This window comes from Scomber scombrus, chromosome 7 (assembly GCF_963691925.1).
Source record: "Scomber scombrus chromosome 7, fScoSco1.1, whole genome shotgun sequence".
NCBI lineage: Eukaryota > Metazoa > Chordata > Actinopteri > Scombriformes > Scombridae > Scomber > Scomber scombrus.
In genome coordinates, this window is record NC_084976.1 from 14,232,617 (window position 1) to 14,255,719 (window position 23,103).

The 23,103-nt window shown below is 40.9% G+C and overlaps 1 protein-coding gene across 1 annotated transcript in view; it reads right to left on the minus strand.

Moving 5' to 3' along the window:
• Positions 1–23,103, minus strand: part of ptprub (protein tyrosine phosphatase receptor type Ub) — a 164,114-nt gene that overhangs the window by 29,645 nt on the left and 111,366 nt on the right. Inside the window, exons 7-16 of the mRNA XM_062423421.1 lie at positions 22,733–23,026; positions 17,012–17,329; positions 15,515–15,624; positions 12,623–12,824; positions 10,872–10,974; positions 10,512–10,785; positions 5,623–5,659; positions 2,344–2,482; positions 950–1,104; positions 39–226 (exon numbers count right to left, since the gene is read on the minus strand). Of these exons, the coding sequence (XP_062279405.1) occupies positions 39–226; positions 950–1,104; positions 2,344–2,482; positions 5,623–5,659; positions 10,512–10,785; positions 10,872–10,974; positions 12,623–12,824; positions 15,515–15,624; positions 17,012–17,329; positions 22,733–23,026 (1,820 nt within the window). The remainder of the gene's footprint in view (positions 1–38; positions 227–949; positions 1,105–2,343; positions 2,483–5,622; positions 5,660–10,511; positions 10,786–10,871; positions 10,975–12,622; positions 12,825–15,514; positions 15,625–17,011; positions 17,330–22,732; positions 23,027–23,103) is intronic.

The window sequence follows — 23,103 nt, forward strand, 5'->3', positions numbered from 1 at the left end:
TAAGCGTGTAGGAGCAGAGTGTAATAGCGCCCTTTCACCTCATACTCCTGTTTAAAGCCATAGCCCTCGGCAGTCTTCATCTGGTTGATGTGCTGGAGAAGGTCGGCCACTCGGACGGCAGGGTGGAGCTGCCCTGTGTGGTAGGGGGAGCCTTTACGTCCACATTGGTGCCTTGGGGAGCCTCCCAGCAGGCTGCTGGCCTCATTCACTGAACTACGAGCGTCACCTGCACCAGACACAGTCACATTTGCAATTTCAGAGCAACTACAGCTGAAAATATGTGTGCAAGAGAGATTTTGATATAAAACATTAAACAGTTTTTTAAACATTTTGTGCTTCGTTTGAGCTGACACACACTGTGTTATGTCTCAAAATATGTTAACATCACATAATGGTTCACTGAATGCTGACACTGACATATAACATAACACATAAACTGCATACTGTGATTAAACTTTGAGGTTTTCTGGGCAAAGATGTCTTCATAATAGATCGTATGTAGATGTGAAAGCATCTCTGTCTTGAATGATTTGTGAAACCACTAAGATCTGTACCAACTTTAGAGTAAACACATCTGTCTTTTCCTCTCTGTAGACTGACAATATTAGAAAGGAGATCAAGATGCGTGGTACTGACAAGAATCACAAATCATGTCTTTTGATTTATTCAAATGGGTTAGTTCACTTGTGCAATTCTCATTTTTTTGCAATCTTGTGAGACTCCTTGCTTAACACCTGCAGGCGGTGAATAGTGGAGGGCAAGTTGCACTGAAGAATATTTTTCACACAAGATGATAACTATATTTCAGAAGATTTCAGACATTTATGGAGTGAACGAATGGCGGTCAACAAGATTACAAAGTGAGGGATGATGAATGTCAAGCTTGAAATTGCAATGTGCAGTTGTGGTAAACTGTACTGCACTGTATGTTTGAGTGCATTTTTCTTACTGCGTGTGCCGCAGGTGTGCGCATCCATGAAGGAAAGGGCCATTCTTTCATCCTCTTGTAGGGTGCTCTGGTCTGTAAAACTGCGCTCCATGGAACCCATATGGCTCTTCTCCTGGCGGTAGGTGATGGGTGTTTTATTCATGTTCACTGGTTTCCTATTAATGGATAAAGAAGAAGAGGGAGAAAAAGAATGTGATGCAGGAAAGATAGACAGACGAGACAGAGAAAAGGGGAAAAAAAGAAAATTTGATGTTAAGCAATACAATTGAGATACAGCAAATAGAAAAGAGATAAAAAAAATAGAGCGAAACAATGAGAAAAAAGCTGATAACTTATGACTTTCAGCCAGAGCACAAGCATGTATATGATGGATCACAAAATGATGGAAAAGAAAAGAGGTGGAGTCACTTACGGATAGTAAGAGTAGTAGTCCCTTCTGGCAAGAGTGCAGGAGAAGAAGAAAAAAAATCAAGAGAAAGAAGAGATGTAATATGAAAGCAATGTCAGCTGAGGGCAGAATGCATTGATTACAGTGAAAATGTGAACCGTCCTCTCATGACCTTGGTTGTGCAGGCGGCCACATGACACAAGTGGGTGTACCAAGCAGGTGCTGACAGACAAAACCACAGCCAGGCAGAAGATGTGTGTTTCCTTCAGTCGAATATGTCTCAGTGTTATACTTCAAGGACTAAACTACGTGGCTTCCTGTCACAGCAAATTTAACAATCAATTCTCTTGGAGCGAACTTCATGGTGGCTTAGTAGAGGAACACGGACTAATGTGCAGAGTGGTGGTGATTTTCAAAATCAACACTATTCAATATTACCCAGTACGCTATGTCAGCCATTTAATAATGATTGCTGGAGCTCTGAGAAACTTCCCTTGCGGCATGGCAGGTTCTTTAGATGTCAATACATTTTCTTTAAGTATTATTGGAGACTCAGGCAGAGCTACATCTGCAGCTAAAGTAAATTCAGAGCCAGACATGTAGATGATCTACTGAAGACCTGTGGGATCACTGGCTAATAATCTCTAAAAGCACACCTTTTCCCACCCAATTACCATCTCATTTAAGGGTCAGGCCTCTGCATGGTTGCGTAATTAAGTGGCTAATTGAATTGCATCCGCCTTTAATTAAATACTTCACACCTAGATAGGCTCCGCAGATGAGAGTTGTTTGGTCCCTCTTGTGCACCATAAGGGAATGAAAACAATGCAGCACTGGCTGTTAGTCCAGCGTCTTCCCCAAACAAGTTTGACCTTTTAGAAAGTTCAGCAAGTATGAAAAAAGAAATTACTGAACTGTTCCAAAACAAAACATGAAAGAAAAACAATGAGGGAGATGTGGTGCGATCGGGCATAATGAGGCATGTTTGTTATCAGCGGCCATTTACCCTTTCTTAATGATGATGATGATGGCACCCAGCAGGAGGATGAGGACTACCAGACCTCCAGCACACACCCCGAGAATCAGCCCCATCTCCTCTGAGTGTTGGGATACCTCCAAAGCCTTGCGGTGATCTTTGCAGGCCGCTAGAAGCAGGAAAATAGATGCATGTTAAAAAAAGTAGTGCAGTGCATAAGAGGATGATGAAATTACTGGAGAAATTATTCAAGGGAAAGTTTAAAGCAAAGCATGTGAAAAACTGAATATAAAGATGGGTAAATAGAAAATCCACAGCTTTGAATAACAGTTCGTTCATACACACAAACTGTCTTTTCTCACAACTTTTCACATGACAATACAGATATTCACACTTATCCTGACAGCTGAGAGGGGATGCGCTGAATCATAATGGTCTTAGCGCCAAAGCTACGTTTCTATAGCATCGGTATTTTCAAGAGGTATTTTCACATAGCTGGCAAAAATGAAAGAGACACACGAATAAAGCAGAGACAGTGACTGCCCACATTGCCAGCCCAACAAACCTGCAGTCACCAGTAGTACATAATAACAACTTGATCTTGACAAACAAAATGATTGTCTTGTAAGCAGAATACAAGTTTGATTGTCAGAGAGTTTTTGAACCAGCCATTTAGACTTCTCAAGATGTATACTGGCGTTTACACAGGAGGAAAATAAGGATTCTGTTACAAATACAGTATATGTAGAGGAAAACTTTTTTGAAACAGTTGCAACTATGCTTGTGTAGGAGTCACATTCATATGCTACATACAAATGAGGCCTGCAACATATTGTTCTTTAATCTAAGACACTACAATGGTTAATGGTAAACGTTTCATATTTTAATTGCACATTTTATGATATGAAACATGCATCAAACTTTGGCCCTTACAATACTGAATTAGATATTATATATTTTTGACTCACAAGTCATCCACACAACCCTGCAGTATAATCTCAAGGTGCCCTGGTGTCTATGAGCCACTGGAAAGGCTGTTATCATAATAGCAGGTTATTCATTTCTCTGGCACAAAGCTTCATACTTATGTAAATGTTACTGATAAGTGGATCTTTCTTTTCCTTGTTCTAGGGGCCCACTGATCTAGTTTTTTCCTGTGTGTGTCAGCCTGTCCTCCAGGCCTTGACAGCCCTGAAACTAGCCCTTCTGAACTTATTGGAACAGTACAACCTCATCTCGAGAGCAGTAGAAAGTCAGAGCTGGCCTGGGGATAGAGCTTATCTTGCAGCCTGCTGGGGAGGAATCAGATCTGGGGCAGGGAAAATGAAAACAGAGCCATGTTTTAGCCCAACTATCTGCAGCCGTGGGCACTTTACGGGTGCTTTATAACCCTCATCCCAAATAAAGCTGAAAGTAGGACAATATCGGTTTACTGTTTGCTGGGATTTTTTTAATCAATGATGGGTGATATTAGAAAGAAAATGCTCTTTCTCAAACTGCTCACGACAGCCTTTTAAGCTGCTAACCCCATGTAACATGTTGTTACAAAAAAGTGACATTTCTGTTTTTGCTTTTCACTGTATAGACGACATCTGACAAGTCTACTTTTTTATGCAGTTGTGTTAGCAGAGGGCTTTATCAGACTGTGAATCAAAGTTGTTTTTTTTTCTTTTTTTGGATAGTTTCTATTCACACAGGCATACACTTACATCCAAATACACGTTTGCCACAAATTCAGAAGCTGCTGTTTATTTTATGCTGTGACTTCATTTCAAATTACATGTACAAGTGAAACACGCAATACTTTATACTGCCTAAAATATAGATGAAGAGAAAAATCAATTTCAGTTTTCTGACATTTTGGACAGATAAGGCGGTTTTGCCACATTTAGCCCCAAAATTTCTATTAAGCCAAACATGAGCATGAAATAGATTTCCACATGAATCCATGCACCTGCCAGCTGCCCGATGGTGGAAATTGGCACTTAGAGAAGAAATGGAAGTCTATTGTTGTGTTGAGCCTGCCAGAGGATCCTTAATTAAACTGTCACCTGGGAGTTGAAATGTAATCTCCAGCTTTGTTATCCAAGCCAGAATCATTTGCCTCCACTTTGCTTGTGATGAGCTGCTTGATAATAACGGCTTAGGACCCGATGATGCAGAAGCTATGTTAATGGTAGAGGGATCATGGAGATCACAAACAGCAAAAAACCCTCTGACCTGTCACACCTTGAAATTGGAAATTACCTCTTCTTATCAATTTACCTTTCATTGGCTTTTTACATCACCTTGCTTGTAGATGATGTAATTTCGTTCGCAATTTTACAAACCCTTACTTTCCATTGTGAAGTTTTTTCCCTCCTCTTTCTTTTGTCTTATCTTTTCTCACTGTTTTTTTTTACACATATCATATTCAGATTGTATTTTTTTTATAGCTCCACTGTGCATTTCTTTCTTTCACTTCTCTCTTTCTGCTGTGGGAAAGCATAATTAATCAATGCCCAACCGGGTGTTTTTTGGGGCAGATGGAGTGAGACACTGAGCTGAAATGGCTGGCTTTGACTTTTGGCTTTATGCTTGAGGAGAGCCTCATCTCTTTTCTTTTTCACTCACATAAAAGGCCTTCACGGAAAAAAAAAAAATCCCGCCAAGTCAATTTACTTGCAAGGCTCTGCATACTGTTACGGTGCTATGATAGCTATAAATACATGACTTTTATTCACCATGATCTGATAGTGTACTGTGGTAGAGGGCCTCTCCTGCCATCAGGGCTTTGAGTCAATTTCCCTGCCCTTTTCATGTCCCTTTGAATCCAAAAGCTGAGGTACAGAAGGGATGAGAGAGTGGAGTGGGGGGGCTGGGTTTTCTCATACTGATAGGCCAAGGTAGCTCCATCTGGAAGTTTTGATCTGGAGGACCCTTCTGGACCACGCTGAGGTCAGAGCCCTTTAGATGTAGCCATGTAGTGGGCTGCTGATGAGAACAAAGAGACTGCTTTTGATATAGTGTGTCCCAGAGTCTTGCCCCCAAAAAACAGGATGAAAGCCTGACCTAATCCCTCCCTGCTTGTTGCCCTTTTCTCTGAGGCCCACTGCTAAACAACCAGGACTGTCAGAGAAAATTTGTCCAGATCCCCACCGTTGTGCTTGAGGAGGAGGTGAATAACAGTGCAGCACAGTTGAAATTACATTCTAAATGTTTTCATCTAACAGTGAGAAAATAGACAATATTGCAAAGCTCTTAGATGCTATGATCTACAATTAATTTAAGGTCATGCTTGTAGGAGGAGAAATATTAATGTTAAATTACCTTTGCGAGCGATGCGGATACAGTTTATTCTGGATTCCTGAAAGAGAAAGACAACACGGACATCAGAGGGAGGGTGTTGCTTTGCATTTTGCATAAGAGAGATGTAATAAAAAAGAAAAGAGAACATGAAAATACTGAGCTGTAATAGAAATAAACAGTATATCATGTTGACAATACGTCCACCGCAGATTAAAAAAAAACATTGTGAATGACTATTAAAATATTATGTTTACTCCCCAGAAACGGAATAAACATGACATACCTCTGCACCATATCTGGAACCTGGAGTGCTGTCTCGTCTGCACTGCTCTCTATCTTTCCTCCCAATAATTAAAGATTTAAATGACTAAATGTGAGTGGGCTCTACTACTCTACTAAAAAGCATAATTTAGTTTGTGCAAGGGATAAACTACAGGAAAAATGATTCTGGGTAAAAAGACAAATTACCTGAATTAAGAGTCCTATTGACGACATTAAACTACAAAATATCTCAAATCTGAGAGCTGTGGTGAAGTGTTTGAGAAAGAGATTAGAAATTCTTGCTGAAGGAGAAAAGAGTTGAAAGGGGGAGAGCATAATTAAGAGGAGGGTTTCAGACCAGTGCACCACTATGAAAGGGAATTAATTTTATTCAAATTTCAGCTGATGACATCTCAGTGTTATGAAAAGGACCTTTGTCAAACAACACTAATGAGATCCAAGACTCTAATCCAATTCCTTCCTGCCACCTCTTGGAGGAGATGCATTATCAAATTAAGATTTACAGATGGTAATTCAGGCATTATGGGACAATTATGCAAATTTGCCCATTCGGAAATGAGCAAAAAGCGCTCTCTTCAAACTCCTGTTAAATTGCTTTTTTTAAATTGAAAATCCATTTCAAGCTGACAGACTCTTAAACAAGTTCTTAACCTGATGGGTTGATCTGAAAATACAGACATGAGCTGTAGACAAATATGTTTTCTGTCAGACAGACTGTCATTTCCAGAAAAGAAGGACAAACATTCAATGACAGATTTTATTTGAAAATGGTATTTCAGACTTATTTTCTTCTCTTCATCTATGTGATGGCTTACTGGTATATACCAGCATTAAGACAATCAAGGTGTATTATTGTATCTGTCTAGAGTATCATTACCACTTGAATCAAGTGGTCAGGTGAGATGAAACAATGAACTGTAATGGAGTTTCCCTTGAAAACCAGAAAGTTGTGTTTATATAAAATTTTTGCTCAGAATGTGGCCTCAGACCATCATTTCTTTCTACAGTTAGTACAGAATGAACATTAAAGAGGACATATCATACACTCCATGTCTATATATTTACATTCTAGGGCTCTAGTGGAATATCTTTGCATATTTTACTGTACAAAAAAAACGTATTTATCTTATACTGGGCCTTTATGCAGTCTCTCAGTTCAGCGTGAGTCTGAAACAGGCCTATCTCTCCTGTCACTTCTTTTTCAAGCTCGGTATAGAATCCATGTTGAATATGTTTCTTTTTCATCTAAATTTATACCATTCTGTGTTCTGAAACTGTTTTTGCATTTTTTGGCTTAATTTGTTCTGAATGTGGTTGACAACGTGCACCTAAAGTCTCTATCAGGAAAAATATCACAATTTGTATGACTTGATTTGTATTGGTGATTTAAAATAAAATATCTCCTGGTCCTCTACTGTATTTACTCATTCTTAATTAATAATAATTTAACAACTTATTCATCTACATTAAGTAAGTTTAAGTGTATTACCAGTTCCTGTCTACTCCATCAAAATAAATGCTGACTGGTGACATTGAGCTTCTGCAGCACTGAGTCATTTATAGGAAATCATCAAAAAAGCAGATTGATCTGAATTCCTCTGTGTTTATAGAAATGGCATACATTCAATCATTACAATATTTGGCAAATTAAGACACAGTACATTTACATCTATTTACAGTAAATATTTTTTAAAACATGCTTGTGTGATTGATAGAAGCTCATGCTGTAATATACACATTAGAATCACTGTATGTCGGCTCAGCACAAGAGTTAATTGGCAAGCTCTGGGTTGTGGGACACATATCACACGTCTGGCCGTGCTGTGCCAGTCATGCTGGAGGGGCTGGTGGCTCCTGGCAGCTCTAAATATAAAACACAAATGCCAACATGCAACACAGGGCTCCACGGCCCATATTCAAGGTTTTCTATTGTGTGCGCGTTTGAAGTTGGGAGATACATATGTAGAGTGTATATAAATGACAATGTTGCTGTGGTGGCCTACAAAGCTATATCTGCATCCACAGTTTTTCAAGTACCTATTTAGATGGATCAATCAAAGCAATTACAGAGGCTTGACAGCTACTCTCTAGATAATTAACGTTGGTAACTGCAAAATATTATGGTCTCATATACTGTTCAACCACTGCTGCCACTGTTGGAGAGGATTAGGTGCAATGTTCCTCTCCACAAAGATATTCAAGACAAACATAAACAGACGACATCAACCCTGATTTGATGAACCATAGAAATAATGATAAAATAAGCAAGCCAACAATTTAGTTTACATATTAATAAGGCATTCAAAGTGCAAATACATTAAATGATTGCCTGACATGCAAACGTTAAAAGAGATTATAAAAAAGTCTGCAACTACCTGTTGTCTTTATCACTACTTCCATATGCAGAAAGCCTTATCAGCAATTGTTTTATCCGAGAAATATGTGAGTTTCAGAACTGCTTTCCCTGCCAGCTAGCCTTTTGGTACAGTTTTTTTTTTCATTGGGCATCAGGTAATAATGTTTTCCTTTTCTGTATACAATCCAAAAACTACAATAAAAATATCCCACAATACAATCCGAAATCTAATTTAAAATGCTAAACTTCCCTCTTTTGTTGGCCTGCATTTTTGTGACGAAGTGAGCCAAGTGTAAAAATGTAAAAGCCCTGAAATGCATAATTGTGCATGGAGGATAAGCAGGAAGACAAAATACAAAGGGAATTACAAAATTGCACAACACAATTGCAAAACACATTTAGCTGTTGGTGAAACATTGCTATCCATACAGGCTACATAAGCCAAACATCTGTTTTGTGGTTGCAATAGACTCTACACTTGGATATGGCCACTGTTAAAGACTGTAAAGTGTATGATATTAACTCTGCAATGTTAATAATACCATTCAAAGGCAAAAGAGAGCATCAGTATCATAACGTATTATTTGTTGGTCTGTTAGTGCTGTGACTGCTGCCATCACGTGCCTTTTTAAAATTTCATCTTACTTCATGCAATTAGCACTCCTTTTTTTTGCTACAGTTTTTATGTGTCAGTTCACGTTGTCCTGACCCTCCTGTGACACGTCCTCTGTGCCCTGCTGTTGATTGGTTGGATGCCTGACAGCTAGCTGCCCTTATTATCCGACACCATGAGCAAATACACTTGCAGTGACAAAATTCTGATGTTTGAAATATAGTCGAGTCTATAATTATATGTGTGCAGGATTAAGGTTTGTTTTTTTTCTAAAACATCTTGTGCTAACATGAAACTAAGTTAAGTTGCTGCCTTCCTTGCACAATGATGTTCTTTCAAGATGAATTGTACCCATTTTGACAGTGACTGCTACTGTAAGTATTTTCAGGCGACAGCAGCAGCATTTGAAAGACTAGGACAGTGTTGGCTGTGTGATTTGGCACTGTGCTCCACTCATTGTGGGTCATGGATGCTGGCCCCCTGCCAGACATAACAAAACCTAATCCCATCCGCCGGTAAAGCCAGGCCTCCCCTATCTAATCCCATGCTTAGTAGCCTAGTTGTGTGAAGTGCTCACACTGCACTCCCTCCGTGTGTTTCTCCACTGGGTCGGAAAAAGATGCCACTGGTAAGGGTGAGCCACCCAGCCCTGTTCGTGGGACTTTATAATACACGGACGTCAGACAAAAAAAAAACAAGGTGACGTGATCACAGAGACACCAGCTACTGACAGGACTCCAATCAGTCCAGTGACCCAGTTTGAGTGCATTATTCCCAGCTGAGGGCTGCATTACCTACAGTAACATTTCTCAGCTACATCGCCACAGTGTGTGAATATTAAAGCAGCAGCTTTCTACCGCTGATCATCTGCACCTGTGCCCAATTATCGTTAAGTAATTGCCTCACCCAGGTAGCAGCTCTTCCTGTAATGGAATTTGGAAAGGTAATGTGGTGTCCTCTGAGTATGACTAGAGACTGGAGGGCTTTGTGTGCTCAAGAGCAACAGAGTGGATTGAAACACAACAATCTGTACTACTTCTCAACAAACAGCATCTAAAACCAAAATCTACGGGGGAAAAAATGATACACCTTTTATGCTAACTTGAGCTACACTTACTGGCTATTTTCAAAGATACTTAATTGATTGGGTGCATAAAGAAAGAGAGGAGTAAATAAGGACAATGATGAAAGGACATTTGAATTAAGGACATCAGAAAGGAATAAGACAGAATAGGAAAAAGGATAGAAAACAAAGGATGAATGAAGAGAAGTGAAGTGCACTGTTGACTCTGAGTAATTCCAGCTAATTCCAGCTTTTTAGCTGTAAGTAATGCATGCACGTAATTCCCTGTTTCATACATGCTTTGTTTGAAAATAATCAAAGCAGTGGGATATAAACATACATACTTTCCAAGTAGTGACACTGCCAGCTATAAATGTTTTCATCCAACAACCCTTCACAGCATAAATACTGTTTCAAGGGTTGTGAGTCCAGACAATGCCAACTATCCTACAGTGTCAACCATAGCATTAGCACATACAGATATTCATTAACACTTATCACTGGTTCACATTTACTTTGAAAACTAATGCCTACAGCACCATGATGAAGTATTGCTAGGTCTGCTGTTCCACTTGTGCGAGTTTGCTATCACTCACCCCTCTGAAGTTGCTCATAGCCTGGAAGTAGACAAGATAGCTTTTGCGCGGGTCCAAAGGACTGTTCCAGTAGCCATTGTATGTGTGATTGTCGCCCACGGTGAAGGGGCTGGCCTCTGGCAGGCTGCTGGGTGGCAGCTCGGCTGTGTAGTAGTGTGGTGTTCCCCGGGCCTGTGCCTCACCATGGGACATAGGCAGTGGGAAACAGTCCTGGAGTCCCAGCTCCCTTTTCACTTTCTTCCCAGTCTCTTCCTCAATCACCACCTGGTATGTACTGGAAAAAAGGCAGATGTGCACTTTTAATAAGCAACTTTTGGTTAAAACCAGACCTGATATGTAGATGTGAGATGATTTCCTCACCTGACAGGTGCTCCTCTCCCTTGAGCGGGGCGTAGTAGTACAGTAATAGTGCTCTCTGTCTCACTCAGGGGGGATGGCATGTCTCCATAATCAAATGTGGGGGCTGAGGACAAGTGTACACGCACAGAGAGTTGAGTTTACATGTCAAAAATAACCAAGGCGCACACACACAAATACACACACACTGCCTCACCCAGTGCTCATGTAGGCCACCTTAATTCAGTTTAAACACAGTGTCTTCCTCTTTCTCTTTCCATGTATATATGACTAGCCCCTCAACATTTCATGAAACTGATCGTTTAATGTTAGCCACCCCTTTCTCCACACAGTGCTAATACACCCAGTACTCATATCCTCATGTTCAGTACACTGTTTGAATCTCTCTCTCTTTAGTTGTCTTGGATACAAGTCCAATTAAAAGTCATGGGAGTGAGGCTAAATGAATGAGTTTCTCATTTAAAAGGATTTGGCTTAAGTCATGCTCCTCCCTGGAGATGTGGCAGCACACTTCTCTTCAATTAGTGAGGGAAAGGAGAGCAAACTATTCATGAGGAATCGATGATTATCATATTAAAAAGTGGTTTGCTAATACCACAGCAGACAGAGATCTGACATCAATTAAGGTGAGGCATTATGGAAAACTGAATGTGTATTTGCCATTAAAGGTCTGTTGCAGTTTTGTAAACTAAAAGAGGGTTTGATGCCAGCTGCCAGGTGGAGTTTGTTTGAAGGATGATTGTGTATCAGCCACGGCAGCACATGCATCTGAATGCATGTGTGTGTGTGTGTGTGTGCGTGCGTGCCTGCATGTGTGCGTGTGTGTGTGCGTGTGTGTGTAGGTGTGTGTGTGTGTAGCTGGATACTCTGTGGTGGGTATTGCTTGAAGATGCTGACAACAGTGGCTGTTGAAGGTGTTCAGTGTTTGCTATCTGTCAGTGCCGATTTGAGAGATGTTCAGTGTAAGTGAATGTTCTGCACCGTGGGCCAGTGGAGGGGGTTGAGGATGATCTGCAAAGACTTTTGGACTCTATCTGCGGTCTGGCTTTGTGCCCGAGTTCTGTCTGACATACAGCCAGTAAGCAGTGATTGTGCACTCAATCTATAATTAAACAAACTGGGCCCCTCTGTAAAGAGATACAGGCAAAATGAGCGAAAGAGAGTAAATGTGTGAGCGAAACAGGATGGGAGAGGCTGTGCTGTGTGCTGTAAGAGGTGTAATCATATCCGTTAACAAGCACAAATGCATCATTAAAAGGAAATAGAAACACCAAGGCTGGATTTCTATCACCATTAATACACTGTTAGACTCTCAGAAGTGACACTCTGGTCCCAAGGATGAACAGCGTTTTTCTTTATACATAACACAAAGCAGTATCCCCTCTGTGGACCTCTGCTTCCTACAAGTTAATTTATGTCTTGAGGTCTGTGAAATGACAGTGTGTCTTCAGTTTGGAGAGGCAATGGAAAATAGCTATTACACTCTGGGAGAAGTAGTTTTGCCTTTGCAATGGAAGAAAGATGTACTGAGGTCAAAAGAGAGAAAACCTGGATCCTAATTATATCACGCAGTGGGTGAAGTCTAGAGTTGTACCTGCATGCTACATCGGTGATAGGCAGTGACGGCACAGAGAGCAGCTTTCACATGCAGAGGATGCCTGGTTCAATTCTTATTTTATGGTTCAACAGCAGCTTTCACACAGCCACGCGTGTTCATGCAGAAAACTGTAGAATCAGTCAGTGATAGCAAATACCTGAGATGTTAGTGGTGATTTCAGTAAGGGCAGTCTGACCAAAGCCCTTGACTGTACGGGCTCGGACGGAGATTAAATAAGTAGTTCCAGGGTGGAGGTTGGAGAACATGTGGTAGGTCTCATTCTTCAGCTTGGAAACAGTTCTTCTAGGTCCTGGGACATTGATGCCTGGATCAGATGACTCAATACTCTGGTAACTGATCTGTTGTTGAGGAGAAGAAAAATGTTCTAGAGGTTATAAAAGTCATAAACACCAGAGTCACCTTATAGCTGGTTTATCTTAGCACAGAGGTCATTAAATATGCACACAAAGTAGTATCACAAGTAGTAATTCTAAAGTTTGATTGATATGATTCACAGCAAATTAATGTGCTTATCTAAATCAGTGCTCTAATTACTCAAGTGGGTTCATGGTTTTAGATAAAAAAAAAATTGATTAGTATTGGTGCTGATCAGTCAAAGTCATACGAGCAACCTGGAGTTCTTCTAAAATTATTGTAAGTGGTAAATAATGTTCTGACCAAGAAATGCATGATAGAGGCCATGAACTAAGGACACCACACAGGAAGAAGTATATTCAAGAGTTTAAATCAAGTGTTTATGAGTCTGATTAACTCTTCGGGTGTCCTTTAAAAGTTTTGCTTGCACAGTGCTCTCATGTGAATTTCCAGTTATACTCTTCTGAAAAAGTAGAGAGCTAAATTAGATGACTTTACTGCAATCACACAAGGGTGTGCATATTAGGATATGTGTTGAACTGGTTGAGAGCCACTTCATTTAAGGAAAGCATACACACACAATGCTCAAAAGCATGTGTCTCTCACTCACACACACACACTCAGCATTGCTGATTATTATAAGAAGAGCTTAATGCCTCCTCATGCTTCCTTAGTGTGAAGATAGAATTATGAGCCATCCAGTGTCTAAATACAGACAGACCTCCATGTTTCCTCTACAAAAGCAGACATAAAAGATGTCCTACAGTGCACAGAACAGCAAGGAGGGTTTGCAGGACAGCATGGCAGTCGATGGGCTCATGCAGAGTGGTCAAATGGTTCAATAAGAAAAAAGTAGAGGATACAGCTCTGTATAAATCTTTTTCTGGCAGCTGAGGGAGATCAACACACTACAGAGAAAAAATCCTGTGCAGCCTCCACTTTATATGTCAAACCACAAATCCTATTTAATAATATCCTTGAGGCGACATTGCAAGAGAGGCCAAAGGAAAGAATGCTTGAGGATGGGTTGGCAGACCTACTGAGGATTTACCACCGACAGAAGGTATACAGTAGCTACAAAATCATTATCCAGCTAAACAGAAGGCCTTAGCATAGACGCATGGAAGTTATCTATTAATGATGAAGGGCTCTATGGCCTAGAAGTAGACAAGGAACAAAGGCTGATCATTTAAATGTTAGGCAAATTGCAAATTGTTATGTTTTTGTAATATTTATGGTGCCATAAAAATCCTAAGTAGCCTAAAAACTGGATCTGCTGGCTGTGTGCTGTTTGTGTGGTATTAGAATTTGGGCAAGAGTTAGAACAAGTTCACAAGGTGCCAAATCAACATACTGTACCTACAGCTGCTGAAAAACAAAAACGCTGACAAAAGCAGTTCCACCATGAGGTCAATTTAGCAGCTGTTCTGGAGCTTTTGATTGTATCACACCATCTTCTTCAGCAGATGGAGTTTGCCCCCATTGTCGTGGAATTGCAGATGTTAAAATCTCCACTTTTCTAAGCACTTTCAGGACCTCTCATCCATGTTGGCTTATAGTTGAGATAGTTTATTTTTATTTTTAAAATGATTTGCCTTTGGATTTCTCTGCACTAAGCCGTGTACATATGGATGTACACCGCTATGGTGTACACATATATTAGGGAGAGGTACACTGGAGAGATACTGGGTACAGAAAGGTCTGTTTGTTATAATGTTCCCATAATTAAAAACACAAGAGCAAAAGTGTAAGGAGTCAATTAAACTGTGTTGGTGTGTTCATCTGCTTTAACAGGTGTTTTAACACATAAAAGAAAAAAAAACAACAATCAAAGCACATCCACAGTATTTTCCCACTGTGGAAGCCAGCCTGGTACTATATCAGGGTTTAAGCTAATGTCAGCGTCTCCATCTCTATACTGCTCTCTATTGTCTATGCTGCTACTGCGACAGATAGCTTTATGTTCACCAGGCATGTTAGTCTTCCTCCTCAAAGCTTCTTGTAATGTTAAAAGTGATACTCTTTCAGGTACAATAAAGCTTTCTTTGTCTTGCTAGTCCAAGTATGTTCACAGAGCATCCAAACAGGTTTGTGTTAGAATTGAGTCTGATCTTACATGTTTCTTCATCGTACCTTGTAATACTAGAACTAACTAGCTCTAATAATGTTACTTTATGTCAATATTTCTACAGGGACTGTTGACAATGTTGTATCTGCAGGCAAAATCAATGGTCCCCAGCCAGAAGTGAGAAGTCTGTTTTTGGACTGACTGCTTCAAAAAATGTCACTGTTTTCATTGTTAACTGCATATGTGCTGTTTGAGAACCGAAAGCTTGACAGGTGTAGCAACAGTAACTACGGAGGTACAGAGACATCAGAAATGGTCAATTCTGACAACAGGTTAAACTATCTGCAAGGAGATCATGTGAAACAATCAAAAGACAAATCAAATCAGAACAGTTACTTAATGAACTTTATGGTGAAGGTTAAAAATGCACTTTCAGTCTCAACAATAGCACTGCTCATTCACTTACCTTTTACTGTAATATTATATTAAAACAACTGTATGGTAGATCACAATTAAGTTATAGTCAAAGTAAGATACCTTTTTTGAAATCTTAAAACAACTGGTAATTGAAAAGACATATGAAGTGAAGCGTCTCTCTGTGCTCACCTCATACTGGGTAATAAGGCCGTTGGGCTCAACAGGCTCCTCCCACTTCAGGAAGATCATGTCATCCAGCGGGGTGAAGGTGAGCGACTCCGGTGCTATGCCTCCGGGAACTATAAGAAAATGTCAGAACAAACATTTGTCGGGGAAATTGAAGTGCTAATCCCACGGTGATCCTCTCCTGTCAATATCACAGATGTGAATGTCACAGTGGCTAAGAACAATGCACCACATGAGACACTCAGCAGCAGGCAGAGAACATCAGATAAGGACACAGTTAATTTATGAATCGCATCAATTATGTAACCACAACACAGCAAAGAGAAAGAAAACATAAGAGCAATATTGGAATTCTATATCAGTCGTCTGTCAAAGTCGAGGCATATTGATGAATATGTCAGATGCTTGCTGGTAAACTTGTCTGAATGGCAGTGAGAGGATTGTGAGCAACTGAACATTCAACTACACACACTGTTTTTTGAGCCATTTGGTTTCAGCCCGAGTCCCCGTGGTCTGTGTGAGCGCTGCACTGAGGAAGACTGTTATGTGAGATTCTGGCCTGAGGCTAGAGCATGAGCCAAACAGCTGAGTCGACTTTTATTTTTGAACTGAGTTAGTCTAGAGGACAGAGTTGCTTATTAAGGCTTTTGGAAAAAGGCTTCATAATTGACGTGTATTGCATGTATATATACGTATATTTATCTTCTATCTATTCAGAAAAACCCTTTCTCTTGCTTTCTTCCTCTCTGATGATCTTTTTTCAATCTTTCCCTCTACATATCTCTTTCTGAAGAATCTTGTTTGTTATGATTTTTTCATGGTAGAATTGATTTCTCCTTCAGCTGCCATGCAGACGATGTGCTACAGCGCGAAGGAATAATAGGAGATAAGAAATAAGCACCAAATCCTATCTCAGGGTTGCTGGAGTCTCAGATATACTGTAATGTTTTCTCTTTTATGTTATTTTTGTTCATGACTGAAAAGGATCTTTTGTAATGCTGATGCAGCCTCAGATGGTCATCCTCATTGTATTAATGTGTTAAAAGAAGCCAGCAGAAATGGCAAAGCTACACAACATTTAGAAGCAAATTCGCAACGTCCGAAGCAAATCTGATTGAAACATGGATTCATATATCTTAACCACGTATGGTGCCCTTGATATATGCTATTAAAAACGATCATTACAACGAAAGGTTGTGGGCAGGTCGGGTGGTCTCCTTTCTGACATTTGAAATTAGGTTTTCTGGTACATTTTCAGCCCGTTCTCAAAAGAAAAATTATGATATAGGTCGAAAATTCAGGCCTATAGTTATGTTTACGCCATCTAGTGTCAGTACTAATTATGACCCAGGAAAATGTTAAAGTTCAGATGATATTAGGGGGAGTAAATATATTAATTTTCAGGTGATGCTTATCTTACCATTTTATGATGCCACTTTTTTTGTTTTTTGTTCTTTTCTTTCTACACTATCTTTTCTGTAACCTCCTCCTGGGACTTACTGTCCTCCTCAGTCTGGAAGGTGACCTCTCTGCCCTCTTTCTTCCCCTCTGGGTTGGTCAGTGACAGGCGGACATGGATGCCATGGTAGGGTGGCAGATCACGCAGTGTGAAGCGTGAGGCGTTGTGTTCCACTGCCAGGCACTCTCGCACGGTGGTGTTGTGGCCTCCGCCACCTCCCGCTGTGGTGTAGCGGTAGCACAGGGACACTGAGTAGGTGTGGCAGCGCGTCAGATTGAACGCCAAATTCTCCCACTGCAGGGACAACTGTCTGGACTGGATATCTGTGGCTGTGAGGCCCCGTAATGCACGCATAGGCTCTGGAAAATAGTAAGATTGAAGAATAATAAGAAAAAAACAGATCACTGAGTAATACAGAAAACAGAAATTCAGTGATAAAACAGACAAACAAACAAACAAAAAACAAATAATGTAATTAAAAAAGACCTAAAGGCATAATAGTGATTTTTAGAAAATGAAAACACAGGTAACTTTGTTGTATTGTGAAATATTTGATTTCAGAAGAGCACCCAGCAAATGACATGTCCCAGGACTACCCTGGCAGTTTTTCAGTAGTTCCCCTCCTACATACCGCCATACTGCCCCAACACAACGTGGAGGTCGTCAGTTTGCTGCCAGCACAACACACATACATCCCCGACGGCAGAGCAGGAACTCATGCCAATTCCGCTAATTAATCGGACAGGCTGTGGGTTGCCGTTGCTCTCCCACCAGTCCTCGCCTCCATGTAGACTAGCAAATAGACTATCAAGTGGCTATATTTCTTTGCCCTGTAGTTCAATCCACACACAAAAATGCCAGCACTATACAAGGGCACTCACTTCCGCTGGTTACTTTTACTGCTGGGTCATTGCGATGGCCTGATGCATATTTTTAGAAGAGACCACGTTAATTCTGGTCACTGCCGGGTTAACCCTGTTTTTCTCTGACTCAAACTAAAAGAATAACAGCGCTGTCTTTGATATCCCACTCAAATGTAATGTGTAGCTGAGAGATACAGAGAGCCTCTATACACAGAGGCACAGACCAGCCAGTGTTCAGGAGGACGTCCGAACTGAAGAGAGCCAGAGTTAAGCCAAGGACATCCTCAGTATCAATGGAGGCATTTATCTTTGGTCATTATTAACACAATCAATGCCTTTTTGTCAAGCAATATGCTATATAATGTATTGTATTGCTTTATGCTTTTAATAGGGCATATTGAGTAATTGGCTGGGGAGACAGGGAATGACAGCAGAGATATGGGGTACAGGGAGAGATCAGTGGAGTTTGAGGTTATTGGCCAAGGTCTTCGTTCCTTCAGTGATTCGTACACTCAGTGGGATTCACAATGCAGCACAGATTAATGCAGGGAACTTAAATAAGGTGGCTAATGCATCGCTGAGCAGGGACTAATGCACTAAAACAATAATTATCTAAGAGAAAATGGATTTGATGGGTGTACTCTAGTTCTGCAGGGACACACATATATGCACGCATTCACTGTATAAAATAGTCTTATTTACCCTTATCTCTGTATCACTCTCTTTTTTATCTCTTTAACTCTCTCTCCTTTTTTATATGTACACATGTTCATGCCCCTATATATAACCATATAACTTTTATCAGATATAACAGCCTTATGCCCAACTTCTTATGCATTTATTACTGCCTGGTGGCAGCAATTCTTTTGTAAATATATTTTATGACACTTCCAATCTATACTGAAAGCCTCTGCAGTCACCAGCTTTCTCTTTTAATTTGCTGTCTGGCATCTTATACTAAATGGAAATATGACCAGAGCATTGATGTGAACCTTATCCAGACTAATGTGACAGCAGATAAATTGGTGGGCACAGTAATCACAGTAGAGTAGTAGACTGCACCCTGCAAGAAATGTTAATGTTCCATTGTTCAGTGTGACTGAAGATTGTCTTAATGGTGCAATTGATAGTCTGCACAGTCTGAGTGCTAAATAAAGGGAGGCATTTAACTGCTGAGTTGATGAAAGCACCGCCAAAGAGGCCACAGTGTGCTCATTGTGGGTTTTCTCAAAGTGGACATTTGTGCCAGCCCCTTCCCCTTGCCTCGTCTTATTTGTCTGTGTGCCACGGGCACCCATTCTCTGGCACCCTGTGGCATGAAAACTGCAGCCGCCCCAACATGGCCAAAAGCCCAGAGCACCATGTTGATCCTTGGAGATTGGAAGTTAGAGTCGATGTGACAGGTTCTGCTGTATTAGCTACCCTAAAACTGTGACATGGGACAGCAGCAGGACAGAGCGGCCATGGAGGGGATCTGGACTGACTGCGTCAGATGGCAACAACCAAATTTATACAGACATGCAGGCTTTTACCCGTGTGCAAGCAAAAACAAGAGCGTACATAAATCCAAATGTGCATATACAGGGAATTGTGGCTCGCAGAGTGGAAGACATGATGAACGACATGCCAAGAAACGGAAAGCACTTGTGTTCCTAATGCTCCTAATTTTAGTCAGGCTCCCTCTAACAAATCAAGAGCATTATGGGCAAGGCTTTCCAGAAGGTTCACTGACCCAGCAGCAGGTGGAAGCCCATTAATGTAGTTTGGGGACCACCTGCAGTACAAATGCTCGCCTCTCCTCTGTGATTCACTTGAGGGTCTTCAAGCTGTGCTAATGCACCGTGCTGATAATCACAGCAATGCCTCATCAAGCACACCTGGATGGCCATCAGATCCAGGCGGAGACCATGTTCACATTCACGGCCATTAGTTTTACAGTGCTGGGGCAAGGCACAGCTTCTAGAGAGGATATTCACTTTCCTCCAAAATTCCTCTTAAAAGAGAGTCCAAATATCCCTTCTGTTCACCAGATAATTACCACCTCCCTGAAATTACCGCAACAACCTCACCATCTATTTTCTCATGCTTAAACTTAATCAGGCCAACAGCAAGGGGGACGATCAGGTTTCAGCAGCGGAATAAGGGGTCAGGAGGGGTAGTGTAGACCAGATGGTTTGGAGGTTGGGTCAGTGGAACTCTGGGAATCAGGTGGTGATTAGAGACTCCCTGTGGGTCAAGAAGGTGAGATACACCAGGTGGAGGAGGTTTACATTGCTGCAGCTCACTGTAAGATTTACAAGACATAAACACGCCCAAGTAAGAACTGAGAACACTGATGAGGCCACGTACGAGTCTGTCAGTCACAGCTCTGCACATACTGAGGGGGGTGGGGTTATACAAGACACGACAACTGGCAAAATTAATTTCACCTATACTTTCTCTGTGTTGAACTAGTACTGCATCTAAATGCCCTGTTTAACAGCTCAGCAAACACAGCCGCATTAGTTATCCCACACATGGTTGAACAAGCTAATGTCACAGTGGTTGAAATGTAAATACATCATTAAAGGCTGAGTTTCATGACTTTCACAAACACCGATACCAGCAACTGTGAAAGCAATTTCCATACGTTGTGAATCCTCTCTCGCTTCACTTCTCTCACATTTTTTACCGTTTTACTCTCTCTCTTTGAAAAACTACCTTCTCCCACACACAAATCCTCCACCACCAACCCTCCTTTGGTATTGACTTTCCTGGTTTTATTGTGATTTTTTTTGTGTCTCTTAAGTTGTGTGAGGTGTGTGCAGGGATTTGAGCAGGCAAAGGGGGGCCTCCAAGCTCACTCATGGTGCCTGATGAATGAGGGGTGTCTGGCTGTTGGGAGAGGAGAGTGGCTTTAATATGTCATTGGAGAGGGGGCCAGGGAGGCTCTATTGGAGCAGGGCAGGGAGATATGTGAGGGATGGTATATGGCAGGAAGAGACCGTTGGGCATAGAAAAGAGTTATGACCATGGAAGAAAAAAATCCACAGACTGCCTTTGGGTAACACAAAACTCTCCATTTCGCATGTCTGTGACTACAACACACACATTGCAGATGTAGGCAGCAGTAATGACTGCCATCTCTGTGTGTGCATCTGCATTAACACAGTACTATCTGTGCTCTACATGCATACATTATATTTAATGGTAAAAATGGTTGTAGCCTTCTGGTATCCTGCTCATCTCTCTGGGTGTTCTGTGTCTGCGCAGTGACAGATGTCAGGGGTGCAGAGATGTGACCAGGCAATACAAAATGTTCAATTAAATAAAGCCTGATGGGGGGGGGGGCAAACCTTCACCATGAATGAGTGATTGGAATTTAAAATAATCCATATTTAACTATGTGTGCTATTAGTTTCTAAGGCAGTAACACTTTGTCTAATGAAGTAGAAAAGATAAACAATGAGTAGAAGAGAGTGAAGTGAAAAATAGAAAGCACACTAATATACCAGAAGGCAACCTAATATAACTGAAACAATTAACCACTAATCAGCAGCTATTTTGATAAATGTTTAATTTTTTCAGTAATTTTTTTAAGGAATTCTGCTAAACACCCACTGGTTCCTGGTTCTCACGTAATAAATATATGTATAATCACGTATGTACAAAGTTTACTGTCTATAGTTTTTGTCCTTCAAGTGTTTACAGGGTACTGTACACCTGTATATACGACGATTGATACATCTCCACCACTGTCACTTACAAATACTTGTACATTTACTATACTTGTCGTATGAAATTTCTGTCATATTCAGTAGATACCAAAGACCGCTGTTTTAGGCTAGTCACTGTAGTCAGCCAGTTGTTATCTTTTAAATAACCGTCAAACTAATATTGCTATGCTGGCAGCAGAAAGTCTCCCTTTCAGTCTTCAGAGTTCAGAGAATGCCAGTGATAGCAAAATGTGCCTTTTCTTATGAGATAAGTATATGCAGTGACTGAGTTAGAACTTGTCTATCAGCTCCTCTCTGTTTTAATTTGAGCAATTTAGTATGACAGATGCAACCCCATAATGCAAGACTCTTTGAAGTTAGTGTGTGGCTGTTGGGCATTGGTACTTTGAGCAGTGGGGAAAATTATCTTTCATTAAATTACTTCATTAATTGCAAAGACATAGTTATAGGTATTATTTTTAATCTAGATTGAATGTATAAGCCTATGCAATTTAGAAAAATCACTAAGCAGTGTCCTTTTAGTGAATGATTACAGATTGAATTAAACACCTATTGTCTGATGCTTGTGATTTCTACTGAATAGTAGTGTTCCACACACTCCACATCCCTCATTCAGGGCTCTAGGGCACTGGATCACCTCAACAGTGCACACTGTAATTCCTCTAAGAACTACACATTGCAAAATAGCTCCTTACAGAGCAATGTCTACGCCCATTCAAAATATGCCATCTCATATTTGTTGAAACAAACACAAAACCCCAAATGGGCCAAAGCATTGTAGTAGACGGGGTATCTGTACAAACACAACAACATACTACAACAATCAGATATAGGTACAAATTCTTGACCTGAAAAAGAAGTGAGTGATATAGATCCAGCTTGAAACATATAGGCTGTGTGGTCGTTGGTGTGTTTTCAGCTCATAGTGCAGCTGCAGATACTGGCCAGTGAACAGCAGCTTGCAGGAGCAATAGGACTTTTATTTGTAATCAAGTGTAATCAGTATAAATTACTCAGCCATATAAAGTGAGTTGATGATGATAATTATTGAATGTTGCTACACTCTGAGCTTTACTATCTAACAGTCTTTTCCTCTCATATGACACTATATGAACTAAAATATAACACTGTCATACCTCAGAGGACTCTACCCAAATCAATGTGTTGAGATCTGGTAATTCACCTGCACACTTGGTCCTGCTCACTAAAGGGGGTCCAGGAGGACCAGTGCCTCCTTCTCCAGGCCGAGTCAAAAGCACACTGATGTGGTACTCTGTGTCTGGATCCAGATGCCACAACTTATAGGTGACCATGTTGACTCCATGTATCTCTGACCACGGGGACTGGCTGGCACGGTACTCAATCTCCTTCCTGATAATGGGGCCATCTCCCAGGATAGAGTTGGTGTTGAGCTGGATGATCAGGTAAGTGGAGCCAGCACGCAGCAGCTGGGGCGGCGCAATGGGGGATGGAGGTACTGTCAGAGGAAAAGAAAAGCAGTGTTTTTCATTTTCTGCACAAACACGTTTGTATTGGTTAAAGCATTTGCTTGCA